Here is a 27,603-nt window from a genome sequence, read left to right as displayed (position 1 = left end):
TGTCTCAGATTTCAATTTACTGAAGAATTCCGAACCCTTTAACATGTTAATCCCTTGCTATTTAATTTGAACTATTTCTAGATTTGATTAATGAATTGAACATTGATATAGTTTTATGATAAATGATTTAACTGGCTTTAGTTTTTTGCTAATTGATTTAATCTTACTTTATACCTGTTTAATTAAACTACAATAAAAAATAAAAGCTTACTAGTGTAGTCAGCCCACCTGTTTCCTTGCAAAATATCCTCATATCTCACTACTGCTTCTCCCTCCTAATATCTTTGCTGTTCTGCCAGTGGTTTCCACAACCATACCATGTATAATCCGCAGACTAAATTCTAGATTATATTTTTAGGCAACAAATATATATTATATTGGGAAAACTGTAACATATTTGATATATTGATGGAATAAATCTCTGGTAACAGATACTACAATCATGTCGCTATTGTGTACTATCAGAATCTACTGAAGCTGGAACTGATGTAATTGAGTTCTGCTTAATGAGTGGTTCATTGGGTTTATTTGCAGGCATCAGAAAAATCTTGACTTCCATCACCAGACTACTGTTAAATGATCTTAGTTGCTGTGTCCAGAAGAAAGATGCCGAGCAATCACTAGCAGCAACCTTTGCCAGAGGAGCACGTGTGTATATATATTGGGCAAAGGCAGAATTAAGGGCTCATGGAGTAGGGGTAATAAATCCTGAATTAACATGGATAAAGGTCTAGTTATAGAACAGAAACAGAGACTAGGAATAAATGGGTAATTTTCAGGTTGACAGACTACAAGTGTTCCTTGGATTAGTGCCAGGTCCTGAGCTATTTATGGCTTTGAAGGGACCAAATGATAGGTGTCTAAGTTTTCTGACGATACACTGCTTGTTGGGAAAGTAAACTGAGAGGTCAAAGAATCGGTAAGGAGTATAGTTAAGGCAGTGGGCAAAAAAGATGACAGTATAATCTGGAAATATTTTGGAAAAAAAATGTTCCATTAGATGTCCTTGTCAAAGAGACAAAATCAACATGCAGGTCCAATAAACAATGAGGGAGGCAAATTGTATGTCGGCCTTTATTGTAAGTGGCTGGAGTATAATTGTAAGGAAGTTTTGCTGGATTTGTAGAACACTGAACATACAGTGCAGGAGGCCATTCGGCCCATCGAGTCGGCACCGACCCACTTAAACCTTCACTTCCACCCTATCCCCATAACCCAATAATCCCTCCTAACCTTTTTTGGACATGAAGGGCAATGTAGCATGGCCAAGCCACCTAACCTGCACGTCTTTTGGCTGTTGGAGGAAACCAGAGCACCCGGAGGAAACCCAGGGGGAGAACGCAGACACGGGGAGAGCGTGCAGACTCCACACAGACAGTGACCCAGCGGGGAATTACCATACCTAGAATAGTGTAGAGCTCTGATCACCATACATAGAATAGTGTAGAGCTCTGATCACTATACATAGGTAAGGATATACTTAATCAAGAGAATGTAACAAAGGTTCACCAGATTGATTCCTGGCATGGGAGGTCGTCCTTTGAAGAGAGTTTGAATAGAATGGGCCTATATTCTGACATTTAGAAAGAGAGATCTAATTGAAAAATAAAAGATTGAGCGGACTTGACATGGTAAATGCTGAGATTGTTTCCCCGGCTGAAAAGTCTAGAACTTGCTGGCATAGTGTCTTGGGTAGACAGGAAAAGAAATGTCTTCACTTACAGGATTGTGAATCTTTGAAATTCTCTATCCCCGAGGGCTGTGTATGCTCAGTCATTGTGTATATTCAAGGCTGAGACTGATATATTTTGGTCTAAAGGAATTAAGTAATAAGGGGTTTGGGGATGAAAATTGAGTTGAGGATGAAGATCAACCATAATCTTCTTGAATGGCAGGGCAGGTAGAGGGGGCTGTATTTACTACCCTGCTCCAATTTCTTATGTTTTTAAACACTGGCACTCAAATGAGAGTTTTCGTGAATAATGTCTCCCACTTTGCCTCAGAACAAGACATTATTGGGAGAATTGTAGCCTAGTCAGCAGTAAACAAACCAAAGTGGTGAGTGGGGTTCATAGGAAAGAAAGTGGGCATTTCAGTTTGTTTTCAAACCACGTCAATTGTTTCCGACTACTAATTTTAAAGCTTTATTTGTATTTATTTACAGTACTGATATCCTATTATTGAGGTAAATAAATTATAGATGCTCACTATCATAGGAAATATGCAAAACATTTCTCAGTCTGAGAGCAGTAAGATTTAGGTCGTAGCAACTAACTACTTTCACTAAACAATATCACTAACATTTATTGCATCAACAGTTTGTGCCTGAAATGCCAATGTACTATAAAATTTAATTCAAATTTTAAAAAATTTGATGAGATTTGTTTTAAATTCACAACAAACATTTTTTATTAAATAGAAGAAACACTAAAAAACAAACTTTATAAACAACAATTTTGTAAATACAATGTATTCTACATACATGATACTTTTTACAACACAATTATTTACATGCAACTCCAACAAGAATTTGGCACACAATTTTGCCAAGAAATAAAACCTACAAAATGTTTTTTCAATATCAGAAATGTTTTCATAAAAACACAATGTGTTACTACCATGCAAATTTTAAGATCTTCACAAAGGATTTATGGCACAAGATGGGAGCTCCAGGCTCCAGTGTATTAGATTTTAAAAATATCACTAGCGTTGTCTTTTCATGTAAATTTCAACGTGCTTCCATAGATTTGCTGCATTACAACTTGAACATTGTCAATAATGAAGTCAAAAGCCATGTTCCACAGGGAGTCTGCTGACTGCTGGATCAACCTGTCAGAAAACAGCAAATGCATTGCTCTCAGAACATTGTGTTTTGAAAAGTATAATTTTACTTGCATTACTCTCATAGTGGTAAATAGCAACTGAATGGCACACCTGTACACTATATGTTGACGTTGCATAAAATAGACAAAGCTGATGATGCATCAAATTAGGATGGCAATAATATTTATCTAAACATTTACTGCAATTTATTTTGCGTGCATCAGATTATGGATGGCAAATAAAATGTTACTTACTTGAGCAATAAAAATAAAATAACAAACTAACATTATGATTTGTGGAGAGAGAAGAATGAATGTTTCAATTGTGGACCTGCACCCAAAATGTTGATTCATCTGTTGTTTGCTCAAGTACTGTCTGAAATTCTGGGGCGGCACGGTGGTTAGCACTGCTGCCTCACAGCTCCAGGGATCCGGGTTCAATTTCTGTCTCAGGTGACTATCTGCGTGGAGTTTGCACTTTCTCCCAGTGTCTGCGTGAGTTTCCTCCCACAGTCCAAAGATATGCAGGTTAGGTGGATTGTCCACGCTAAATTGTCCCTTAGTGTCCAAAATGTTAGGTGGGGTTACTGGGTTATGGGGATAGGGTGGAAGTGTGGGCTTAAGTAGGGTGTTCTTTCCAAGAGCTGGTGCAGACTAGATGGGTCAAATGGCTTCCTACTGCACTGTAAATCCTATGATTCCATGAACATCTCCAATACTGATAGGGTTTGAGTATTTAGCAGTACCAAGGTTTTTTTAAAATCAAAATCATGTTAGCCTGGAATTACTGGTCACGCTTTCCATCACTGGTACTAGTAGTCTATTGTGAAGGAAAAAAAGAAGACTTCGACAATGCAGCACATGAAATGGTGTAAAACGAACCTCTCGCTTCAAATGGCATTATCGACCACTATTTCTGAACTGCACTGCTTTGCGGTGGTAAACAGTTCATATTTCATAAGGGACCAAATCTCTCTGGCATTCTTCAATATTGTGCCAATGTAATACACCATGGGATATTTTATATTAAAAATACATGGGTAGGTGTTTTTTTGTTATCTCTACAGTTCTGACAGACAGTCAAAGCTGTAATACCAGTTCTCATAGTGGGTCATCTATCTCACTGCCTGAAGGGCTGGATTTTCTTTCAATTTAAGTAATCCAAATACATCTGACTTTTATAATGAACAATGGAAGCAGGTTTTTAAAAAAAAGAGGAATTTGGATAAGTGGAGGGGAATGGAGCATAGGTTGTGCCTGTACGTTGATGATTTGTTACTGTACATTGTGGACCCGGTCCCCACATGGGGGGAGGATAATGGCGCTGTTGAAACGATTTGGGGCTTTTTCCAGATATAAGCTAAATTCAGAGAAAAGTGAGTGTTTTTTGGTTACCCTGCCAGGGAAGGGAGCTAATCTGGGGGTGCTGCCATTCTGTTTAATGGGCATCCACTTTAGGTACCTGGTGTGCAGGTAGTTTGGGATTGGGCCCAGCTTCGTAAAGAGGTGAGATAGCCTTCCTCTATCGCAGGCAGGCCAAGTTCAATCTGTAAAGATGAATATTCTGCCACGGTTTTTGTTTTTATTCCAATGTTTACTGGTTATTGCCAAAAGTGTTCTTTGTGGGGTGGAGAGATTGATTTTGTCCTTCATATGGGCGGGCAAAGTAGCCAGGATTCAGAAATCGGTTTTGCAGACGGATTGGCACTCAGGGGCTTGGTTTTGATGAGCCTGGTATATTATTATTGGGCAGCAAATGCTGAAAAGGTGTTGGGCTGGTGCAGGGGCCAGGATATGGGGTGAAGATGGAGTCAGGTTCATGGAGGGGGTTCTCTCCAGGGAAATATTGGGGTAATCAGGCGGTGGTCGCTACATTGAAAATATGCAGACAATTTCAGCAGCACCTCAAATTGGGAATGGTGCCGAAGATGGCGTTGATTTGTGCTAACCACATGCTCGAGCAGGTTGCCAGGTTTCGAGGCTGGAAGAGGAAGAGATTGTTTCTGGAGGGCGGTTCACGAGTTTGGAGGAGCTGAGAGAGGAGTTTGGAGTCTCAAGTCGGAAAACTTTAGATATCTGCAGTTGCTTGAGGGGGTGGATGATAAGTGTTAGCACTGTGGGAGGGGTCTGGCAAACCATGTGCACATGTTGTGGGCATGTCTTGAGCTGGTGAGATTCTGGGTCTCCTATTTCAGCACCACGTTGGCGATTCTACAAATGGAATTGGAGCTTAGTCCCTTAAGGGCAATAGGGGCGTTAGACTTGCTGGAACTGCAGCCGGATGCGGGGGCGGATGTTTTAGTCTTCGTTCTGCTGATCATTTACGGACAGGTTCTATTGGAGTGGAAGTCAGCTTCCCCACCCAAAGACTCAGTATGGCTGGGGGATCTTATGGAGTTTCTAAATCGTGAGAAAAGTAAGTGCACCACAAGAGATGAAATTGATACAAAAGGTGGCAGCCGCTTATTCTGTACTTAGTCAGCGTCAGTTATTTGGGTGGGGGGGGGGGGGGGGGGGGGGGGGGCTGTTGTTTTTGGCTTATTTTCTTGCATTATTGTTTTGTACTTATCAAAACATTTTAATAAAAATATTTTTTAAAAATCCAATGCACAGGTTTTCAACAAATCCAAGGCCACTGAAGAATGATAGTGTAAGACAAAAATAAGTTTGAAGACATTTCTTGAGGATGACAAATGTAATACTGTTGACACCAAAGGAATTCTTGTAGACTAAAAACTGGAGAATTTGATCGATCTGCAAGAATACAACTTGATGATGCAGTTGTATTGAAAGATAATGGGGAAATATTCTTCACTAAAGTCATTGTAATAGGTTTGGAGCGAAGGAAATGACTCAAGGCAATCTCCTTTTTCTTGAGGAGAATTGACAAATGTATCACCTGGATGAAAGGAGGATTCACTGAACTTATGAAAGACAGGTCTGTCAAGGAACCAAAGTAACAAACTGCTGAAAGGACATCAGTAAAAGTATCTTTGAAATAAAGTTACATTTAGAAGTTCTGATAGGTTTATGAATGTTCCGTGCAGTGCTGAAGACAGCTTGGATACTTAAGACTAATCAACTGGTAAGTCCTACAGGAAGAATAGTCATAGAGTATTACAGCACAGAAAAGGCCCTTCACCCCATCGAGTCTGCCGGTCAAAATCAACCACCTAACTATTCTAATCCCATTTCCTAGCACATGACCCATAGCCTTGTATACCTTGGGAGAATGTTTGCAGGAGAAAATAGAACAGCAGACACTATTGAATCAAGGTGCACCACCCATACGTGATGGAAAAGAGTTATGAAGTATTTTATTCCAACAGCAATATCAATTACGTCATTGCTCTGATACAATGTTCAGGAGAGTAAAAGTACCAATTGGCTTGGGAAAAGAAAAGAACTCTTGAAGATTGACCCAAGTAATCAGCTTGCAATATAAACAAGACAAGACTGTTCTATTGAGTGTGGTTTCTTGCAGAGTGTCTGACAAAAATCTGGTCTGACATAAGTTATATGAGCCCAAAGCTGAGGAGACACAGACAGCATAAGAATTATGATTGAATGTGAAAAGACATGAGATCAGTTGAATTACTGGGACAATTAGGGATATCAGTTAAACAATTTGTTCAAAGTCATTAATGAAAGCAGAATACTGGATCTTAGTAACTCCCCGCTCATTCACAACATTAATAACTGAAGTAATCAGGAAAGGTGATTTCAACAGCAAGGAAGCAAATAAGTAATATGCAGATGCTGGAAATCAGAAACAAAAACAAAAAGTGTTGGAAATACTCAGCAGGTCAGACAGGATCTATGAAGAGAAACAGGGTTAAAATTTCAGGTTAAAAGTAAATAACTGCAGATGCTGGAATCTGAAATCAAAGAGAAAATGCTGCAAAATCTCAGCAGGTCTGGCAGCATCTGTAGGGAGAGAAAAGAGCTAATGTTTCGAGTCCAGATCTCTGAAGAGAAACAGAGTTAAAATTTCAAGTTAAAAGCAAATTACTGCAGATGCTGAAATCTGAAACCAAAGAGAAAATGCTGAAAAATCTCAGCAGGTATGGCAGCATGTTTAGGGAGAGATTTCTGAGCTTTGAAAAAGGGTCATCTGGACTCAAAATGTTAGCTCTTCTCTCCCCCTACAGATGCTGCCAGACCTGTTGAGATTGTCCAGCATTTTCTCTAAAATTTCAGGTTGATCATCTTCACCTGATTCATTATTTCTGTTTCTCGCCACAGATGCTGCCTCAACAGATGTTGAGTATTTCCAGCATGTTTTGTTTTTAGAAGGGAAGCACAGATTTTGATTGACAAAAATATAAATCACTATTGAAAGCCATCAAAATTGGAAGGAAAAAAACAGCAGGCAAAGTGAGGCAGGACAACATTGATTAGTCACAGGAGATCAACATAATTTGAGTGAAAAGGAGCTAAGGCAGCAGAAGCCCAGCACATCTGTGCAAAAGACAAGGCTGAGGTATTTTCAACAATCTTCAGCCAGAAGTGCCGAGTGGATGATTCATCTCGGTCTCCTCCGGAGATCCCCAGCATCACAGATGTCAATCTTCAGCCAAAACGATTCACTCCATGTGATATCAGGAAATGGTGGAAGGCAATGCTGTGGACACTGACAATATTCTCACAGTAGTACTGAAGACTTGTGCTCTAGAACTTGCCGTACCCCTATTCAAGCTGTTCCAGTACAGCTACAACATCGGCATCACCCGGTGATGTGGAAAATTGCCCAGGTGTGTCCTCTGCACAAGAAACAGGACAAATCCAACCCAGCCAATTACCGTCCGATCAGTCGACTCTCCATCATCAGCAAAGTGATGGAAGGAGTCATCAACAGTGCTATCAAGCGGCACTTACTCAGCAATAACCTGCTCACGGATGCTTAGTTTGGGTTCCACCAGGCTCATCAGCTCCTGACCTCATTACAGCCTTGGTTCAAACAGGGACAAAAGAGCAGAATGCCAGAGATGAGGTGGTGATGACTGCCCTTGACATCAAGGCAGAATTTGACAAAGTGTGGCATCAAGGAACCCTAGCAAAACTGTAGCCAATGAGAATCAGGGGGAAATCTCTCATGGGGTTGGAGTCATACCTGGCACAAAGGAAGATGGTTGTGGTGGTTGGCAGTCAATCATCTCAGTTCCAAAACATCAAGTTCCTCAGGGTAATGTCTTTGGCCCAACCATTTCAGCTGCTTCATCAATGACCTCCTTTCGATCATAAGGTCAGAAGTGAGGATGTTCACAGATAGCTGCATAATGTTCAGCACTTTTCGCAACTCCTCAGATAATGAAGCTGTCCATGTCCAAATGCAGCAAGATCTGGACAATATCCAGGCTTGGACTCACAAGTGGCAAGTTACATTTGCACCATACAATTGCCAGGCCATGACCATCTCCTACGCGAGGATCTAACCATCTGCCCTTAACATTCAATGGTATTACCATCGCTGAATCCCCACAATCCTCCCCTCCCTTCCCCCCCTCCCCCCTCCCCTCCCCTCCCCCCTCCCTTCCCCCCCCTCCCTCTCCCTTCCCCCCTCCCTCTCCCTTCCCCCCCTCCCCTCCCTTCCCCCCTCCCCTCCCTTCCCCCTCCCCTCCCTTCCCCCCCTCCCCCTCCCTTCCCCCTCCCCTCCCTTCCCCCCCTCCCCTCCCTTCCCTCCCCCTCCCTCACCCCCCTCCCCCCTCCCAAAAGCCTGTCCACCATCTAAAAAGCACAAGTCAGGAGTGTAATGGAATACACTTCACTTGCCCAGATGAGTGCAGCTCCAACAACTCTCAAGAAGCTCTAGACCTTCCAGGACAAAGCAGCCCACTTGATTGTTCCCCCTTCCACAAACGTTCAATACCTTGCACACTGATGAACAGTGGCAGGCGTGTGCACCATCTACAAGATTCACTGCAAGAATTCACCAAGGTTTCTTAGACAACACCTTCCAAACCTATGACCACTACCATCTAGAACGACATGAGCAGCAGATACTTGGGAAACCTGGAGGTTCCTCTCCAAGTCCCGCACTACCCGACTTGGGAACATATCTCTCCCTACATCTCAGGGACTGCAGCGGTTCAAGAGGGCAACAAACCAACACCTTCCGAAGGGCATCTAGGGATGGGCAATAAATGCTGGCCTAACCAGCGTCGTCGACATCCTGTAAAAATCACCACAAATAAGTATGGGTTGGAAATTGGGAGTAGAGAAATGAAAGGAAGTAAATTGAATAGAGGGAAGCAGAGAGTCTAAGAGATGAAATGTGAGTTTTGGTGAAAAGCAATAAATTATTGGAGGTGGCAATGGGAAGGACGGGATTTTTAAGAGAATGCATAAATATTGGTATGTTGAATAAATAATAATGTCGAGTAAATAGGAAGCGAAGGAAACAGCATGGTTTTGGCCTACTTGAATCGAGAGGCCATCACTACACATGGCAGAAAGCATCTTAAACTTTTTAGTTCAAAAAGTTGCACTAGATTTGAGACTTTATTTTAGTAGTGGAATTTTTGACCCTGGAGAAAGTGAAGTTTGAGCTGAGGGAGGGGCGATGGAGGGGTTTTACAATTCTTGGGATTTGTTTATTATGCAATTTTGGGAGCTGGTTACTGTTGATTGTTGAGGGGGGGGGGGGCGATTGTTTCTTCTTTATATTGTTGGGGTTATTTTGTTACTCTTTTGAATGGTGAAAATGATGAAAATATGGTGAATAAAAATATTTTAAAAAGGAATGACCCCATGCAACATTATTGGTCATTAACAATAACTCTAGGTGAAGCCGGGTACTGCCACAATTAAGTATAAAAGAGGGTTTTGTGAACTATTTTGTGCATAAGAACATAAGAACTAGGAGCAGGAGTAGGCCATCTGGCCCCTCGAGCCATACTCCGCCATTCAATTAGATCATGGCTGATCTTTTGTGGACTAAGCTCCACTTTCCGGCCCGAACACCATAACCCTTAATCCCTTTATTCTTCAAAAAACTATCTATCTTTACCTTAAAAACATGTAATGAAGGAGCCTCAACTGCTTCACTGGGCAAGGAATTCCATAGATTCACAACCCTTTGGGTGAAGAAGTTCCTCCTAAACTCAGTCCTAAATCTACTTCCCCTTATTTTGAGGCTATGTCCCCTAGTTCTGCTGTCACCCGCCAGTGGAAACAACCTGCCGGCATCTATCCTATCTATTCCCTTCATAATTTTAAATGTTTCTATAAGATCCCCCCTCATCCTTCTAAATTCCAACGAGTACAGTCCCAGTCTACTCAACCTCTCCTCATAATCCAACCCCTTCAGCTCTGGGATTAACCTAGTGAATTTCCTCTGCACACCCTCCAGCGCCAGTACGTCCTTTCTCAAGTAAGGAGACCAAGCATAGAACAGTACAGCACAGAACAAGCCCTTCAGCCCTCGATGTTGTGCCGAGCAATGATCACCCTACTCAAACCCACGTATCCACCCTATACCCGTAACCCAACAACCCCCTCCTTAACCTTACTTTTTAGGACACTACGGGCAATTTAGCATGGTCAATCCACCTAACCCGCACATCTTTGGACTGTGGGAGGAAACCGGAGCACCCGGAGGAAACCCACGCACACACGGGGAGGACGTGCAGACTCCGCACAGACAGTGACCCAGCCGGGAATCGAACCTGGGACCCTGGAGCTGTGAAGCATTTATGCTCACCACCATGCTACCATGCTGCCCCTGATGTCTACATCAGGTGAGGGGAGTTTCCTGCAGGCATCGATGCAGTGTTTCATTTATAAGTATACCTTTGTTTTCTTTCACTAGTTCATCAGTATTTGCTCCTTTATTTTGCTTATGTTCAATAAACTTTGATATTATTTGCTAATTCAGTGCCTGATTCTCTTCTTGCTGGTTACACCTGGCTTAATTTGGGATGCAGTAATTCGGCATGCAACTGAATTAAATTAAGTCTAAATTTATTAAAACATCCCTTTTAAAACTTACAGTTCCAAGTGTATTAAAGAAACACCAGAGTCAAAAGAATAATTCCACGTGTGCTGCCAGCAGGGGTGAAAACAGTTGGACAGCAGACTGTTATTTTGCTTAGGACCTGGACTTGAATCCAGCCACAGTGATGGATAAAAGGTTTTGTCTTTTGGCTGTGTTCAATATGAAATAACATTTGTCAGTTATAACCTTTTAGTGGATTTCGGTTGACAACAGAACTTGGAGCAATTTGACTCTCAATTTGTAATATCACGGGGTGATTACATTGTAAAAATGTCAGGTTGCTAAATGGACTTGAGATCCATCCGTGGCCAGTTGCTTAGAGAACAGTATCAGAAACTTGACTCAAAGTCTAAATTCACTGTGTTTGACCTACGAGTGTTTGAGGTAGACAATGGGTGTTTAAAATGGCAAAGTGCTTCCCATGTTAATATTCATTGATATGATAGGCAGAAAATCCAAAGAAAATGAAAGAGAAGATGACTGGAAGAGAGTCTTAGGAGATTGCATCATTGAAATTTTCTATACCGAGATATGAATAAAGAAGTAATCTTTTCTTATTAAATAAATCCATTATACACAAAAGTAAATTTAGTTACAAAGACAGAATAGTTTCAAACTTGGGAATATCAAGATTTATAAAATCTAAACATACATTCCTATCATACTCAAAAATCAAACCAAAGATATGTACAAAAATAAAGTTCTCTGTCACTGATAATAAAATGTTTTGCAAAGACAGAAATACTATTCTTAAACAAAGTCCAACAAAAAATAGAAAATTATTCTGAAGTGTACTTATCCTAGAAATCATGAAACATGACATACGTCGCAACAGATTTACCTTTTCATGTATTTAATAACTAGGTCCAGCTTTTCCAGATCTTTTTCTTCAATGAGGTCAGTGCAATACTTTACAACCTGCAGAATGTCCTCTTCCACTGGCTCTGAGCAGATACAAAAGTTACTGCATTAGAAATTAGAGTGCTGGGAAAAAGATTAATGTTCAATTGCAGTATTTTATTTATACGAGGCATTCTACACTCTATCTCATCATATTCTCGAAAATACGACCTACAGAATCCAGCAACATACTAAATTGAAACCATTCTACCTGTTACCTTCCAGTGGGGTACCGCTTAATGTGATCTGAGGCAGATATTCAATAGCTTGTCCCACAACAAGTTTTATAGTCCTTATAGTCCTGAACTAGTTACAGGCATGAAACAGACAGTCCATGGGTCTTTGGAGCGAGTTTCTGTGTGAGCAACTAGTACAGCACCATCACAGTAGAAGCGTTCTCTGATCTGGATGCTCTGTGTTTTTGCCTTTCAGTCGTGCGTCAGCCATGAAGACATGAAAGAAAATATATATCTAGATCATCCTGGCATCTTTATAAAAATATTTAAAACCAAGTTATGGTCAAAGACTTTAAACTGAAGCCATGATTGGCTATGACTCACATAAAAGGAATTTCTAGCCTTCAGAAATCCACTGCAATCTGATCATCTCTAAAAGGGGGCCAATGCCCTCAGTGACTGCAGAAATCAAATTCCAAGGAAATGCACAAAGGCCCCTTTACATTTCTGAATCAAAGCCCCAACTGACGGAGATGGGCATCTGAGAGGACAAAAGACCCTGAAACCTCTGGTCAATGTATCAATGGATGAAACATTAACCACCTCAAGAATCCAGGCCACGAACATACATCTCGTGTCCAATCCAAGGGGAAGTAGTGTGAGTTATGTCACATGATACCTCGTCAGCTGTTAAAACCTGTTATACTTCCATCAACAAAATAACTGTAAAACCAACACTCTGTTCAGGTTTAAATTCCTTGGCCCTCATTTACACTATTTTTACTGGAAAGTCTGAACTTCTGTACCAGTGCCTACTGATGAGACTGATTCATCTCTACGCAGTTCTCCCACTGTGAAAGTCAGCGCTACTGGAAAAGTGGATTATTGTCTCTTTTGGACTTTTGTTTCTTATTTTGTCTGCGATCTTTACCCCGTACCGCTTTCTTTCCGTTATCCCTCTTCCCTCTTTTATTTATTTTTTGTTTAAAAATTTAAAGTACCTGGAATGGTGGCACAGTGGTTAGCATTGCTGCCTAGGGCTCTGAGAAACCAGGTTCGATCCCGGCCTCGGGTCACTGTCTGTGAGGAGTTTACACATTCTCTCTGTGTGGGTTTCACCCCCCCAACCCAAAGATGTGCAGGTTTGATGTACTGGCCACGCTAAATTGCCCTCCAGAAGGTGAACTATATGAGCTGTGCGAGTTGAGTTTTAAAAATAAATTTAGAGTACCCAATTATTTTTTTCCAATTAAGGGGCAATTTAGCATGGCCAATCCACCTAGCCTGCACATCTTTGGGTCGTGGTGACGAAACCCACGCAAACACGGGGAGAATGTTCAAACTCTTCATGGACAGTGACCCAGAGCCGAGATCGAACCTGGGACCTCAGCGCATTGAGGCAGCAGGGCTAACCCACTGCACCACCGTGCTGTCTTTACTGAGTAGAGTTAAGGCGGACTTGCAGAGATGGGATAGTCTCCCACTATCGTTGGCGGGCTGGGTCCAATTGATTAAGATGAACATTTTGTCAAGATTTTTGTTTTTCTTTTGGTGTCTCGGTGTTGCTGCCGAAGTCTTATTTCTGAACGGTGGAGCGGTTTATTTAGAGCTTTATTTGGGTTGGTAAAGTCCCGAGGATTAGAAGGGTCCTTCCGAGAGACAATTAGTGGCTCTGGCGCTGCCAACATTTCTATATTATTATTGACCGCCTACGTGGAGGTGGTGATGGGGTGTTGCGGGGACCCGGGGGTTGTCTGGGTTCAGATGGCATCTGGGTCATGCAAAGGGACAAGCTTGGGGGCATTGGTAACAATGCCACCTCTGTTGGCACCGGCAAGATACTTGGCAAATGCAGTGGTTGCATCCACATTAAAGATATGGAGGCATCTTCGCCAGAATTTTAAGTAGGAGGCAGCCTCAATGTTGCTGCCCATTTGTGTCAAACACTCATTTGAGCTGGCAAGACTGGATGCCACATTTGGTGCATGGAAATAGAAAGGGATGGAGAGAGTGAGTGATTTATTCCTGGAAGGGCGGTTTGCCAGCCTGGATGAATTGAAGGAGAAATTTGGGTTGGCAGGCTCGGACGTGTTTGGTTCCTCCAGATATGGAGCTTTGTTAAGAGGTTGTTCTTGGTTTTTCCGGTGGCGCTGCCACCATCCTCATTGGGCAGCATGGTAGCATATTGGTTAGCACAGTTGTATCACAGCTCCAGGGTCCCAGGTTTGATTCTCAGCTTGGGTCACTGTATGTGCGGAGTCTGCATTCTCCCAGTGTCTGCATGGGTTTCCTCCAGGTGCTCCGGTTTCCTCCCACAGTCTTAAGATGTGCAGGTTAGGTGGATTGGCATGATAAATTGCCCTTAAGTGTCCAAAAAAAAAGGTTAGCTCGGGTTACTGGGATAGGGTGGAGGTGTGGGCTTATGTTGGGTGCTCTTTCCAAGAGCTGGTGCAGATTCGGTGGGCCGAATGGCCTCCTTCTGCACTGTACAGGAATCAGTGCTGGGGCCACAATTATTTACAATATCCATTAATGACTTGGATGAGGGAAGTGAATGTACTGTTGCCAAGTTTGTGGATGACACAAAGATTGATTGAAAGGCAAGTGGTGAGGATGACACAAAGAGTCTACAGAGGGATATAATAGGTTAAATGAGTGGGCAAAAACTTGGCAGATGGAATATAATGTGGGAAAATGTGAAGTTATAGACTTTGGTAGGAAGAATAAAGGAGCTGAACATTATCTAAATGGGGGAAGACTGCGTAAAACTGCAACACAGGGATTTGGGGATCCTCGTACATAAATCACAAAATGCAAGTTCAGTAGGTAATTGGGAAGGCAAATGGAATGTTGCCCTTAATTTCAAAGGGATTGGAATATAAAAATAGGGAAATCTTGCTAAAACTATCTAAGGCATGAGGTAGACCAGAACTGGAATACTGTGAACAGTTTTGGTCCCCTTATTTAAGGAGAGACGTACTAGCTTTGGAGGCAGACCAGAGAAGGCTCACTCGGTTGATTCTGGATATGAAGGGATTTCTTATGAGGAGAGATTGAGAAGGTTGGGCCTGTACTCATTGGAGTTTAGAAAAATGAGAGGTGATCTTATTGAGACATATCGAAGTCTGAGGGGGCTGGACAGGGTAGATGTTGATAGATTGTTTCCCCTTGTGGGAGAGTCTAGGACTAGAGGGTATAATCTCAGCGCCCATTTAAGACAGAGATAAGGAAGAATTTCTTCTCTCAGAGGGTAGTGAGTCTGTGGAATTCTTTACTGCAGAGAACTGTAGAGGATGGGTTGTTAATTATATTCAAGGCGGAGATAGACAAATGTATCAGCAAGGGAATCAAGAGTAATGGGGTTCAGGCAGGAAAGGAGAGTTCAGGATTATATCAAATCAGTCATGATCTCATTGAATGATAGAGCAGACTCATTGTGCTGAATGGCCTACTTCTGCTCCTACATCTTATAGACATGCCGAATAACCAGAGGTCGGTTCAGCTTAACATCAGTGGTGGGTAAGGTTTCAGAAATAATGATCAAAGAAAAAAAATTAAGAGGCGTTTGGAGAGGTTGGAGCTAAATTAAGGAGTCACGTTTGACTAACTGAATTGAACTTTTTGATGAAGTGACAGAAAAGTTTTAATACGTTAATGCTGTGTATGCTTTCTTAAAATCACCATAGAGAAGGTACAACATAAAGGTTATTTAACAAACCTGAGGTTTATGGAATAAGAGGATCAGTGTCAGCTTGGATAAAAAATTGGCTTTCGGGAAGAATACAGCTGTTTTTCAGGATGGAGTGGTAGATTGTGGTGTTCCCCAATGTTCAGTGCTAGGACCACTGCAATTTTGATATATGCATACATAATATATATAACTTGCTATTGGAATACAGTAAAATAGAAAATTTGCCAATGGTAGCAAATCTGGCGGATAATGAAGATGTTACCAACTGACGACATCAGGACAGAGGCAGACGAGTCACAGATAGAATTTATTACAGGGAAGCATAGAAGACCCAGAGGTTCTTAAGTAGACATTGAACAAAAAAGCAGTGAGGTTATGCTGATGTTATGGGCCAGGGTTTAGAGAACCCCAAAGTGTATCATGGAGTTCACCCGACCCATAACTTTTAATAGATTGTGGTATGGGGAGCACACGGCCCACTCTACAGGTGTGGTACAGCAGAAATGGAAAAGTATTTTTTAAAGCAAAACAATGTTTATTCTATGAACTCAAGTTAAACTTTTTGAAACATACAGTGAACATCTTAGCAACCATTAATTCAAATACAAACCCCAAAGAATAAGTAATCATTTAAGCTTTCCTTTTAACATGCATATAACTTAAAACACCTTTAACCAGAAGCACATCAGATTAAAGTCACTACTGTTATTAGGATTAAATCACCAGGATCGATTTACAGTTTTTAGATTACAGAGAGAGACTCTAATAGACCTTCTGGCTGTGACTGCAGCTATCCAGGCCTGAAAACGAAACTACAACACACCTTGCAGCAAACTACAGGCCAGTTAGTCTTACTTCGGTGGTAGGCAAAGTAATGGAAAGGGTACTGAGGGATAGGATTTCTGAGCATCTGGAAAGACACTGCTTGATTAGGGATAGTCAGCACGGATTTGTGAGGGGTAGGTCTTGCCTTACAAGTCTTATTGACTTCTTTGAGGAGGTGACCAAGCATGCGGATGAAGGTAAAGCAATGAATGTAGTGTACATGGATTTTAGTAAAGCATTTGATAAGGTTCCCCATGGTAGGCTTATGCAGAAAGTAAGGAGGCATGGGATAGTGGGAAATTTGGCCAGTTGGATAACGAACTGGCTAACTGATAGAAGACAGAGAGTGGTGGTGGATGGCAAATATTCAGCCTGGAGCCCAGTTACCAGTGGCGTACCGCAGGGATCAGTTCTGGGTCCTCTGCTGTTTGTGATTTTCATTAATGACTTGGATGAGGGAGTTGAAGGGTGGGTCAGTAAATTTGCAGATGATACGAAGATTGGTGGAGTTGTGGATAGTGAGGAGGGCTGTTGTCGGCTGCAAAGAGACATAGATAGGATGCAGAGCTGGGCTGAGAAGTGGCAGATGGAGTTTAACCCTGACAAGTGTGAGGTTGTCCATTTTGGAAGGACAAATATGAATGCGGAATACAGGGTTAACGGTAGGGTTCTTGGCAATGTAGAGGAGCAGAGAGATCTTGGGGTCTATGTTCATAGATCTTTGAAAGTTGCCACTCAAGCGGATAGAGCTGTGAAGAAGGCCTATGGTGTGCTAGCGTTCATTAGCAGAGGGATTGAATTTAAGAGCCGTGAGGTGATGATGCAACTGTACAAAACCTTGGTCAGGTCACATTTGGAGTACTGTGTGCAGTTCTGGTCACCTCATTTTAGGAAGGATGTGGAAGCTTTGGAAAAGGTGCAAAGGAGATTTATCAGGATGTTTCCTGGAATGGAGAGTAGGTCTTACGAGGAAAGGTTGAAGGTGCTAGGCCTTTTCTCATTAGAACGGAGAAGGATGAGGGGCGACTTGATAGAGGTTTATAAGATGATCAGGGGAATAGATAGAGTAGACAGTCAGAGACTATTTCCCCGGGTGGAACAAACCATTACAAGGGGACATAAATTTAAGGTAAATGGTGGAAGATATAGGGGGGATGTCAGAGGTAGGTTCTTTACCCAGAGAGTAGTGGGGGCATGGAATGCACTGCCTGTGGAAGTAGTTGAGTCGGAAACGTTAGGGACCTTCAAGCGGCTATTGGATAGGTACATGGATTAGGGTAGAATAATGGAGTGTAGATTAATTTCTTAAGGGCAGCACGGTAGCATTGTGGATAGCACAATTGCTTCACAGCTCCAGGGTCCCAAGTTCGATTTTGACTTGGGTCACTGTCTGTGTGGAGTCTGCACATCCTCCCCGTGTGTGCGTGGGTTTCCTCCGGGTACTCCGGTTTCTTCCCACAGTCCAAAGATGTGCAGGTTGGGTGGATTGGCCATGATAAATTGCCCTTAGTGTCCAAAATTCAATGATTAACCTAGGACAAAAATTCGGCACAACATCGTGGGCCGAAGGGCCTATTCTGTGCTGTATTTCTCTATTTCTAAACAGCCAGAAACGAAAGTAAAAAGCTGACAGACAGCCCAGCTCCACCCACTCTCTGACATCACTGCAGTAGTAAACACCCATTTCTTAAAGGTACTCTCACTAAAGATGTTTATAGACACACCCATTTCTTAAAGGTACTTCACCCTTGTAAAGCTCTAGCCCGGCAACAACTAGAGTACTGCGTCCAGTTCTGATCACCACACTTTCGGAAGGATACAAATTTCTTTTGGGGGCGGAGAGCAGATTTAACAGAATGTTTCGAAGAATGAGGGATTTTAGTTACAAGTTTAGACTGTAGACACTGGAGTAGTTCCCCTTGGACCAAAGAAAAAGATATGGTTGACAAAGAATAGTTGCTCCCATTAGCTGCTGGCACAAGAATAGGGGGAGCAGATTCTGAGGTTTTGACCAAAACCTGGCACCTCCAGCAGAATATCCATCACCAAACATCTCTTCCTTTCCCCCCTATTTAAGCATTCCGAAGGGCCCATTTCCTCCATGACACACTGGACCATTGCTCAAGCACCTCTCTCCTTCCCATCTTTCCATGCAAGTGCAGGAGACACACTTGCCCTTTTACCCACTCTTTCCTCTGAATCCAAGGCCATGGAAGTTACCTACAGGTGAAACAGAGATTTACTTGTACCTCTTTCAATTTAGTATATTGTATTGGCTGCTCAGGCAGTTTTGCTGTATAGTGGGAAGACCAAACACACATTAGGTAACTTTTGTGAAACACCTCTGTTTAGTCTACAAGCATAACCCTGTGCTTTCAGCTGTTTATCACTTTAATTTTCCACCTAGCTCTCATACTGACCTGTTTGCCTTCAGCCTCCTGTAGTTTTCAATGGTGCACAAAGTAAGCCTGAGGAACAACGTTTCAGTTTTCCATTAGGCAGTTGACAGTCTTTGACTCAACAGAGTTCAGCAATTTTAAACCATAATCTCTGCCCTAATTTGTTTTCTTCTTTCTTTACTCCAGTCTTTTTGTATTAATTTTGTTTTCAGGTAGAGGCGGCACTGTGGTTAGCATTGCTGCTCACAGCCCCAGAGACCTGGGTTCACACCCAGTCTTTGGTGACGGTCTGTGTGGACAGTAAGAAGTCTTACAACACCAGGTCTGTGTGGAGTTTGCACGTTCTCCCCGTGTCTGCGTGTGTTTCCTCCGGGTGCTCCGTTTTCCTCCCACAGTCCAAAGATGTGCAGGTCAGGTGGATTGCCCATGCTAAATTGCCCCTTAGTGACAAACAATGTGGTTAGGTGGGTTATGGGGACTGGGTCCAGGTCGGGTGCTCTTCCAGAGGGTTGATGTAGACGAGGCAGGGATGTCTACTTTCCCCACTGTTGTTTACCTTGGCTGTAGAGCCGTTGGCATTGAGAACGTCGAGGGTCTGGCAGGGGATGGGGGGGTGGTGTCGAGCTGAGGGTCTCGCTCTACACGGACGATCTGCTTCTGTACATATCAGACCCGCTGGGGGGAATTGGAGGGATTATGGGGATATTAGAGGAATTCAGCCGGTTTTCGAGATACAAATTGAATATGGGTAAGAGTGAAGTCTTTGCGGTTCAGGCAAGGGGGCAGGAGAAGAGACTGGGTGAGATGCCGTTCAAGGTGGTGGGAGGGAGCTTTCGATATTTGGGTATACAGGTGGCGCGGGAGTGGAAGCAGCTACATAAACTGAATTCGGGGTGGCTGGTAGAACAGATGAGGGGTGACATTCGGAGGTGGGATGCGCTTCCATTGTCTTTGGTGGGGCGGGTACAGACAGTTAAAATGATGATCCTCCAGAGGTTTCCGTTTGTTTTCCGGAGTCTCCCAATTTTTATTCCCAAGGCGTTTTTCAAAAAGGTGAATGCAGAGATCTCGGGAATTGTTTGGGTGGGTAAAACCCCACAGGTGAAAAAGGTGCTGCTGGAGCGGGGGCCGGCCCTCCCAAATTTTATTATCTCGTACTGGGCGGCGAACATTGCGATGGTCAGGAAGTGGGTAGTGGGGGATGGGTCGGTCAGGGAACGGGTGGAGGCGGCCTCATGTAAGGACACAAGTTTGGGGCATTGTTAGCGGCACCGGCTCAGTACTCCACAAGCCCGGTAGTCGTGGCAGCTCTGAGGGTGTGGGGACAGTGGAGGCAGCACATTGGGTTCAAGGGGGCATCGGTGTGGGCAACGATGTGTGATATCACATATCATTGCCCACACTGATGCCCCCTCGAATCCAATGTGCTGCCTCCACTGTCCCCACACCCGCGGGGGAGGGGGGTGTTTGGAGGTGGCAGCGGGCAGGAATCGAGAGTTGATCTCTTTATTGATGGGCGTTTCACAAGCCTGGAGGAGGAGTTTGAGTTGCCGGGGGGGGGGGGGGGGGGGTTCCCCCGGTACCTGCAGGTGAGGGCTTTTGTGTGGAGGCAGGTTTTGACCTTCCCACATCTGCTGTCCTAGGGGTTATAGGATGAGGTGGTGTTGTGATTCGCTATTAAATAAGACCATGGCAGATCTGATCGTGGTCTCAATTCCACTTTCCTGTCTGTCCCCTATAACTCTTAACTTCCATTTCTGTCAAAAATCTAACTCTGCCTTGCAAAAATTCAATGACCCAGCCTTCACTACTATCTGTGAAAAAGAGTTCCATATACTAACCATCCTCAGAAAACAATTCTCACCAGTCATGCATGGGAGACCTATGAGTCTCTCTGTCTGTAGCCCCTAGTTCTAGTTTACCCACAAGTTCAATCATCCTTTCAGTATCTACCCTGTCAAGTTCCCTCAGGATCTTATATGTTTCAATAAAATCATCTCTCATGCTTCTAATTAATTCCAATTCATTCAACTCTTCTTCATAGGATAAGCCCGTCATCTGCCACCTACAGAATCAGTGAAAGGGCTTGCTCCTGTTGGAAAAAGACATAAATGGGAGTTAATGTAACGGTGGATTGAACCGTTTCTGATCCGCTCATTTGTTCTTAGTTACCTCTCTAAATAGTCCTCTACTTTCTCTGCTCTCTTTATGACCCCCCCCCCAAAACGACTGCTGAATGTGAAAGTTTTTGCCCCTGGATTCTCACCCTTGCTGCTCTTCCAATCATAGGTGCCGTCTCTGGAGGAGCAGCAGCAAGATCGTGCGAGGGAGCCTGTGATTGGAGGAGCTAGAGGAGTAGCTTGGGAGAGACAGAAACTGTGATTGGAGGAGTAGCACCTCACAGATTCTGTTTCGAGAAGCACCTCACAGATTCTGTTTCGAGAAGCACCTCGCAGATTCTGTTTCGAGAAGCACCTCACAGATTCTGTTTCGAGAAGCACCTCACAGATTCTGTTTCGAGAAGCACCTCACAGATTCTGTTTCGAGTAGCACCTCACAGATTCTGTTTCGAGTAGCACCTCACAGATTCTGTTTCGAGTAGCACCTCACAGATTCTGTTTCTCCTGTGAATGGAAGACTTTTCTTTCATTGTTGCCCACTTGATTGATTTTTCCAAGTCTTTTGGGGGCTGGAGAGTGAATTCACCAGTTGCCCCCGGGTATTTTGACATCTGGCTGAGTCAGGAGGCAACACTGGATCAAGATATTTTGCCAGCAGAAAAGGAATTTGAGATGCTAAAGGAAACTTGTGTGCTTACAACTCAGCCACTGAAATCATTGGATCAAATGCAATATAAATTAAAGATGGATAAATGACGGTGAAAGTTAAATATACAGGGACTCTGGTCTCTGCTATCGTTTATGGAAAGCTCGAGACTGAAAAGATTAATTCAATAACAATTATGCAAACTGTAATAATTTGAACCAAGAAACCACATGCTACTGTAATCCCAAGTGTTAAGCTTGGGAAAGTGCCACCAGTGTTCCAATGCTACCCAATATAATGAGATTGGAGTAGTCACTGATACAAATGTGAATGATAAGTTATTGTGGTGCAAGATAGCGCCATGCTGGTATGTGAGGCAGGAATGAATGATGTCCAGTGGTGCTATGTGGTCTTTTCAGGGTACATGGAGCAATAACGAATATAAGGTGGGAGGGCTGCTTGATAATATTTCATTCTTATTTAATTTAATATTTCAGTCCTAGTACTCAACCTCCAGCCACTATACTTTTAAAAATAAATTTAGAGTAACCAATTCATTTTTCCAATTAAGGGGCAATTTAGCCTAGCCAATCCACCTACCCTGCACATCTTTTGGGTTGTGGGGACGAAACCCACGCAAACATGGGGAGACTGTGCAAACTCCACATGGACAGTGACCCAGAGCCGGGATCGAACCTGGGACCTCAGCGCTGTGAGGCTGCAGCACTAGCCACTGCACCATCGTGCTGCCCCTCCAGCCACTATAGTGATAGAAACCAGAGTAGACATTATGCAGTTACGCAAGTGCTCATGTGGACAGACTACCCCAGGTCCAGTAGAACTCTCTATGTATTAACTGGGGGGGGGGGTTTCCAAAGGAATAATACCCCATTTAAACAGATGCTCTTGTCCCAACTGTAGATGCTCATGAAGACAGTCATAGGAGTCTCCATTAATAATAATACCTCCTGAATTATTATATTGGGACAGCTAAATGCTCTAATTACTTCGTAGAAGAATAGAAGTACAGCTAAAGAGATGAACAGTATTCGTAAATCTGTGGCCATTTATAATAAGTAGTAGATGCCAATGACAGAATATGTTCATGAACACTGCATCAATTGATATGATCATTCATATTCTACTTCTGAATGTCGCTGTGACATCAGGGAAACTTATTTCTTTAACTGCTTTTGAGAGATCTATTGGCCAGGCACTGAGCATCGTTTGCCACATGCAAGAACAACTTTAGGTCACTGAAGGAAGAGAAAGAAATTAATGGCCGACATCCTACAGTTAAGCCCTTTTCCAGCTGGGAAGTGTACTGCATTGCAGATTACACATGACGTGCTATTACAGCAGGGCACTTTCAAGTCCAATTCAACCATTTGGCCAGTTGAGAAACCATATGGAATTTGGTGTCTTCTGATTATCTAAAGTTAAATCTGGTGACACCAGCTTGTTCTCCAGTGGTGAAACAGACCCTTGCATATATTCCAACTACCAAGGAAAGTTAATGGTTCTTGACATTCAATATCACCAATGGGATTTGGAGTATTCCTGTACAGAGGGAGGACTAACGTGAATTTACTTTTGGGGATCGGCACGCCACAAAAGTTTCAGAATTCTATTTTTCATAATTGAAAGGTTACTGTGGACATTAACATTTCCTGTCCAGGTTGTTGGTTTGACAACACATTAATGATTTGTTTCTTGCCACTGAAACCTATGATGAACATATACAATCGCTTCTGGAACTGTTGGTTTTAAAATTAATCTCAGAAAGGCAAATCTCCTGCAACCAATGTTACTTTCCTCGGTATTAGCATCTTGAATGAAGGCCGCAGCCCTCATCAATATGAAGTTAGATGTGATCTAGAGACTTCCCCTGCCTGCTTCTACAACACCGTTGCAATCTTTTCTGGGCTGGGAGGGCTACCAGCATTCATTTCTTCCACAATTTTCGATCACTATATGATTCAGGATAAAGTATTTAAAGGTAATAGTAATGAAGCACCCAGCAATGCAATTGTACAGTTAAAAGCTATGGCAATGGAAGTTACTTGCTTTATCTAACTTCATTGTTATTGTAATTGTAATTTTGGTAGGAATAACAGCAAACGGGATTATTATTTAAACGATAAAATATTAAAGCATGCCGCTGTTCAGAGAGACTTGGGTGTGCTAGTGCATGAGTCACAGAAGGTTGGTTTACAAGTGCAACAGGTGATTAAGAAGGCAAATGGAATTTTGTCCTTCATTGCTAGAGGGATGGAGTTTAAGACTAGGGAGGTTATGATGCAATTGTATAAGGTGTTAGTGCGGCCACACCTGGAGTATTGTGTTCAGTTTTGGTCTCCTTACTTGAGAAAGGACGTACTGGCGCTGGAGGGTGTGCAGAGGAGATTCACTAGGTTAATCCCAGAGCTGAAGGGGTTGGATTATGAGGAGAGGTTGAGTAGACTGGGACTGTACTCGTTGGAATTTAGAAGGATGAGGGGGGATCTTATAGAAACATTTAAAATTATGAAGGGAATAGATAGGATAGATGCGGGCAGGTTGTTTCCACTGGCGGGTGACAGCAGAACTAGGGGGCATAGCCTCAAAATAAGGGGAAGTAGATTTAGGACTGAGTTTAGGAGGAACTTCTTCACCCAAAGGGTTGTGAATCTATGGAATTCCTTGCCCAGTGAAGCAGTTGAGGCTCCTTCATTACATGTTTTTAAGGTAAAGATAGATAGTTTTTTGAAGAATAAAGGGATTAAGGGTTATGGTGTTCGGGCCGGAAAGTGGAGCTGAGTCCACAAAAGATCAGCCATGATCTAATTGAATGGCGGAGCAGGCTCGAGGGGCCAGATGGCCTACTCCTGCTCCTAGTTCTTATGTTCTTATGTTCATCAAGCCAAATATTCCAACTTATATTATCTGCTACTGCTCAAAGTTTGGCTGCAGTTCAGTGCAAATTACTTTCTCTTCCATTTACTTCACTGATTCTGACTGGGATGGAGAAGACGTGTAATGCTTTTCAGAGACATTTATCAGCCACGTTTTGGGCAGCCTAACATTTTATCTTTATCACTGTCACATAGCACGGTAGTACAGAATAGAATATTGCTGAAAAGAGAGATAAAGTGGTTGAGTCGGAAACATTAGGGACCTTCAAGCAGCTATTGGATAGGTACATGGATTACGGTAGAATGAGGGGGTGTAGATTAATTTGTTCTTAATCTAGGACAAAAGTTTGGCACAATATCGTGGGCCGAAGGACCTGTTCTGTGCTGTATTTTTCTATGTTCTATATGTTTCCGAAGCTTTGGGCTTTGCACTCATCGGGACAAGCACACGAATACCAAATTTCAAACGATCACAAGAAGCAAGCCCTTTTACACTATTACTATGCACTGGTGATGTGTGTGCTATTTTCCACTTATAGGATGCTGCCATTGGTTCAAAAGACATTTTACCTACCACACAACTGAGAAATGCAGTGTGTGAATTTCAGCACCGGTGTGACTTCTCCCATCGGGCACGAGATACAAAAGTCTGAGAACACGAACGGACTCAAAAACAGCTTCTTCCCCATTGTTACCAGACTCCTTATGTACTGACCTGATTAACACTACACCCCTGTGTGCTTCACCCGATGCCAGTGTTATCTAGTTACATTGTGTACCTTGTGTTGCCCTATTATGTATTTTCTTTTATTTCCTTTTCTTTTGATGTACTTAATAATCTGTTGAGCTGCTCGCAGAAAAATGCTTTTCACTGTACCTTGGTACATGTGACAACAAACAAATCCAATCCAATGCCTGGTATGTAGGCCATATGTCCCAACAGCTGTCTGATCAAATCAACCAGCATGTTCCTCCTCCTCCGACAGTTCGTAATAGGCAAAGTACAGACTGCACTCAACTAGCTTGCATTTGAAAAATTCAAACAAAATGCCTACTGCGATTGGCCAGCACTTAAACAACCCTTGTGTGCTAACAGTTACATTAACAGCCAATTTAAGATAAATTTTGAGCTTATGAGATGGCTCATATACGCTCGTTAGAAGCTACATACATTCATATGCTGGGACCCGTTCTTTGCAAACTGAAGAAATATGTTCAGATATTGCGCTCTTTTTGAATTAAGCAGATGCATGGAGAGCCAACAGTTTCTGTTTTTCTTCATGGCAATGCCACGGGCAATCAGAGCCAACCAGTCAACAAATCAGCACATTTCTTTTGCCTGTTGTGTCATTTGAAAATTGGCATTTTTGCATTTGTCCTGATGAATGCAAGTCAAAAAGATTTGGCAACATGCCTCGCTTTTCAATAATCTTCAAGTTCTGCACTACCAAGCAACCAATTCAGAGACTGGTTTAAAACAGTGCACTGGAAGATACAAAGTACAAGAAAACAGGACAACGTGGCAAAGAGCAAGAAACCTCAGTCCAGACAGGCAGCTCACAAATCTTTCCTCGATGCTGAAGGCACTGATCCAGGCATCAGTGGATCTAATTTTAAATGGTGCAGTGCTTAGAGACTGTACTAAATAATCTTCAACAACTGTCAGCTAGCGGTGAGAAATCCATTACCAGCATGCACGCTGTGGTGACAAGGAATCAAAACACTACAGCTCATCATGCAGCATCTGGAGGGAATGTTTACAGCACAGCCCCATGACAGGGGTCAGAAGGTTAAATGTAATATCTTTTATGAACACTTAATCTACTGCCATAGCTGCTTTGAGTTCCAAGGTGCAATAGACTGGCTCTCCTGACTTGGATAAGCTTGGCAGTTGAATGGAAAGAGCCGTTGATTATGTCTTCATTAATATTAATCCGAAGGGTCTCTCTTGGTACCCATAGCCAGTCACATTTCATGCTCCTACCATTGAAGAGCCATCAGGTCAGGTTGTAGAACACAAAAGTCATGCACACTCACTAAGAGGAATAAAAGGTAATGACAGAGGTTTGTACCCCTCCACTTGTGCAACACCTGCTAGGAATTTCGTAGGGACACTCATCCATTTTCTAGGTGACAAACAAAACAAAAAAAGTCTACTGGACGAAAACCCATAGCAACAAATCACTTTCAATCAATTATTTAGCCAAATCAAATACAAAAACAGCAAAACATTGCAAAATTATACAAGGAATTTGCAGGATGTCCCGCTAAACAATTTAGCAATCCTGAAAGCTAATTGCGTATGTATGACATTAGGGAATCGTGCGCCTCTGGTACAAAGGATAGAAACTAGCATTGATGTTAAAATAATATTGCAACAAAGCTCCTGCATTTTTCTGGTAGGGATCTTCTTGTACCTGAATTACACCCACTGGAAAGGCATATATGCTGGGGATTGAGGGTAACAGTTCTCTTCATATTTATACCGCGAACCAGCAATTGGGTTAATTATGGGGTGCAACCAACTATTCATATTTAAAGCTAAGACTACCACAAACTTTGAAGTGAAGAATAAATACATATAATTTCAATACATAGAATGTAATAGCAGTCTGTATTTAGGTAAGAAAATTATCTGTATTGGCTGTTTCCTGCTTCTTTCATGTTATCTCTAGGGCCCCAAGGATCTAACCTTGACTCCTTTCTATTTAGCTACATGTACCCTCTTGAGGATATCATTCAAAAACATAGCAGGTTACACTCATAGACTGACAACCAGCTCTACCTCACAACCACCTCTCTTGATTATCTCTAAATTGCCAGACTGCCAGCCAGCCATCCAGTCTTAGATAAACAGATCATTTCCTCCCAACTAAATAATTCTTCATGTCAACTTCATCACTTTCCATAGCTCTTATCACAATTTGAACCAACTCAACTTTGGTGTTGTATTTTGTCCATAAATGAGCTTCTAACCACAAATCTGGCCAGTATCCTCCCTTCATATGCCATTACAGAGGATATTTAAGAGTCAACCACAATGTTGTGTGGGTCTGGAGTCACATGTAGGTGCAGGCAGCAGATTTCTTTCCCTAAAGGACATTAGTGAAGGAGATTGATTCAAATCAACTTAC

At 42.6% G+C, this 27,603-nt stretch overlaps 1 protein-coding gene across 1 annotated transcript in view; it reads right to left on the bottom strand.

Annotated features, from left to right (window-relative positions):
• Positions 1–2,380: 2,380 nt before the first annotated feature.
• The window catches only part of rev1 (REV1 DNA directed polymerase), a 209,009-nt gene continuing 183,786 nt past the window's right edge, over positions 2,381–27,603 (bottom strand). The window contains exons 22-23 of the mRNA XM_038817781.1: positions 11,660–11,762; positions 2,381–2,829 (exon numbers count right to left, since the gene is read on the bottom strand). Coding sequence (XP_038673709.1) covers positions 2,718–2,829; positions 11,660–11,762 — 215 coding nt within the window. The 3' untranslated portion in view covers positions 2,381–2,717. The remainder of the gene's footprint in view (positions 2,830–11,659; positions 11,763–27,603) is intronic.

Source organism: Scyliorhinus canicula, chromosome 14, assembly GCF_902713615.1.
Source record: "Scyliorhinus canicula chromosome 14, sScyCan1.1, whole genome shotgun sequence".
Lineage (NCBI taxonomy): Eukaryota > Metazoa > Chordata > Chondrichthyes > Carcharhiniformes > Scyliorhinidae > Scyliorhinus > Scyliorhinus canicula.
Note: the sequence above shows the minus strand (reverse complement) of the source record. Positions and strands in the feature narration are given on the sequence as shown.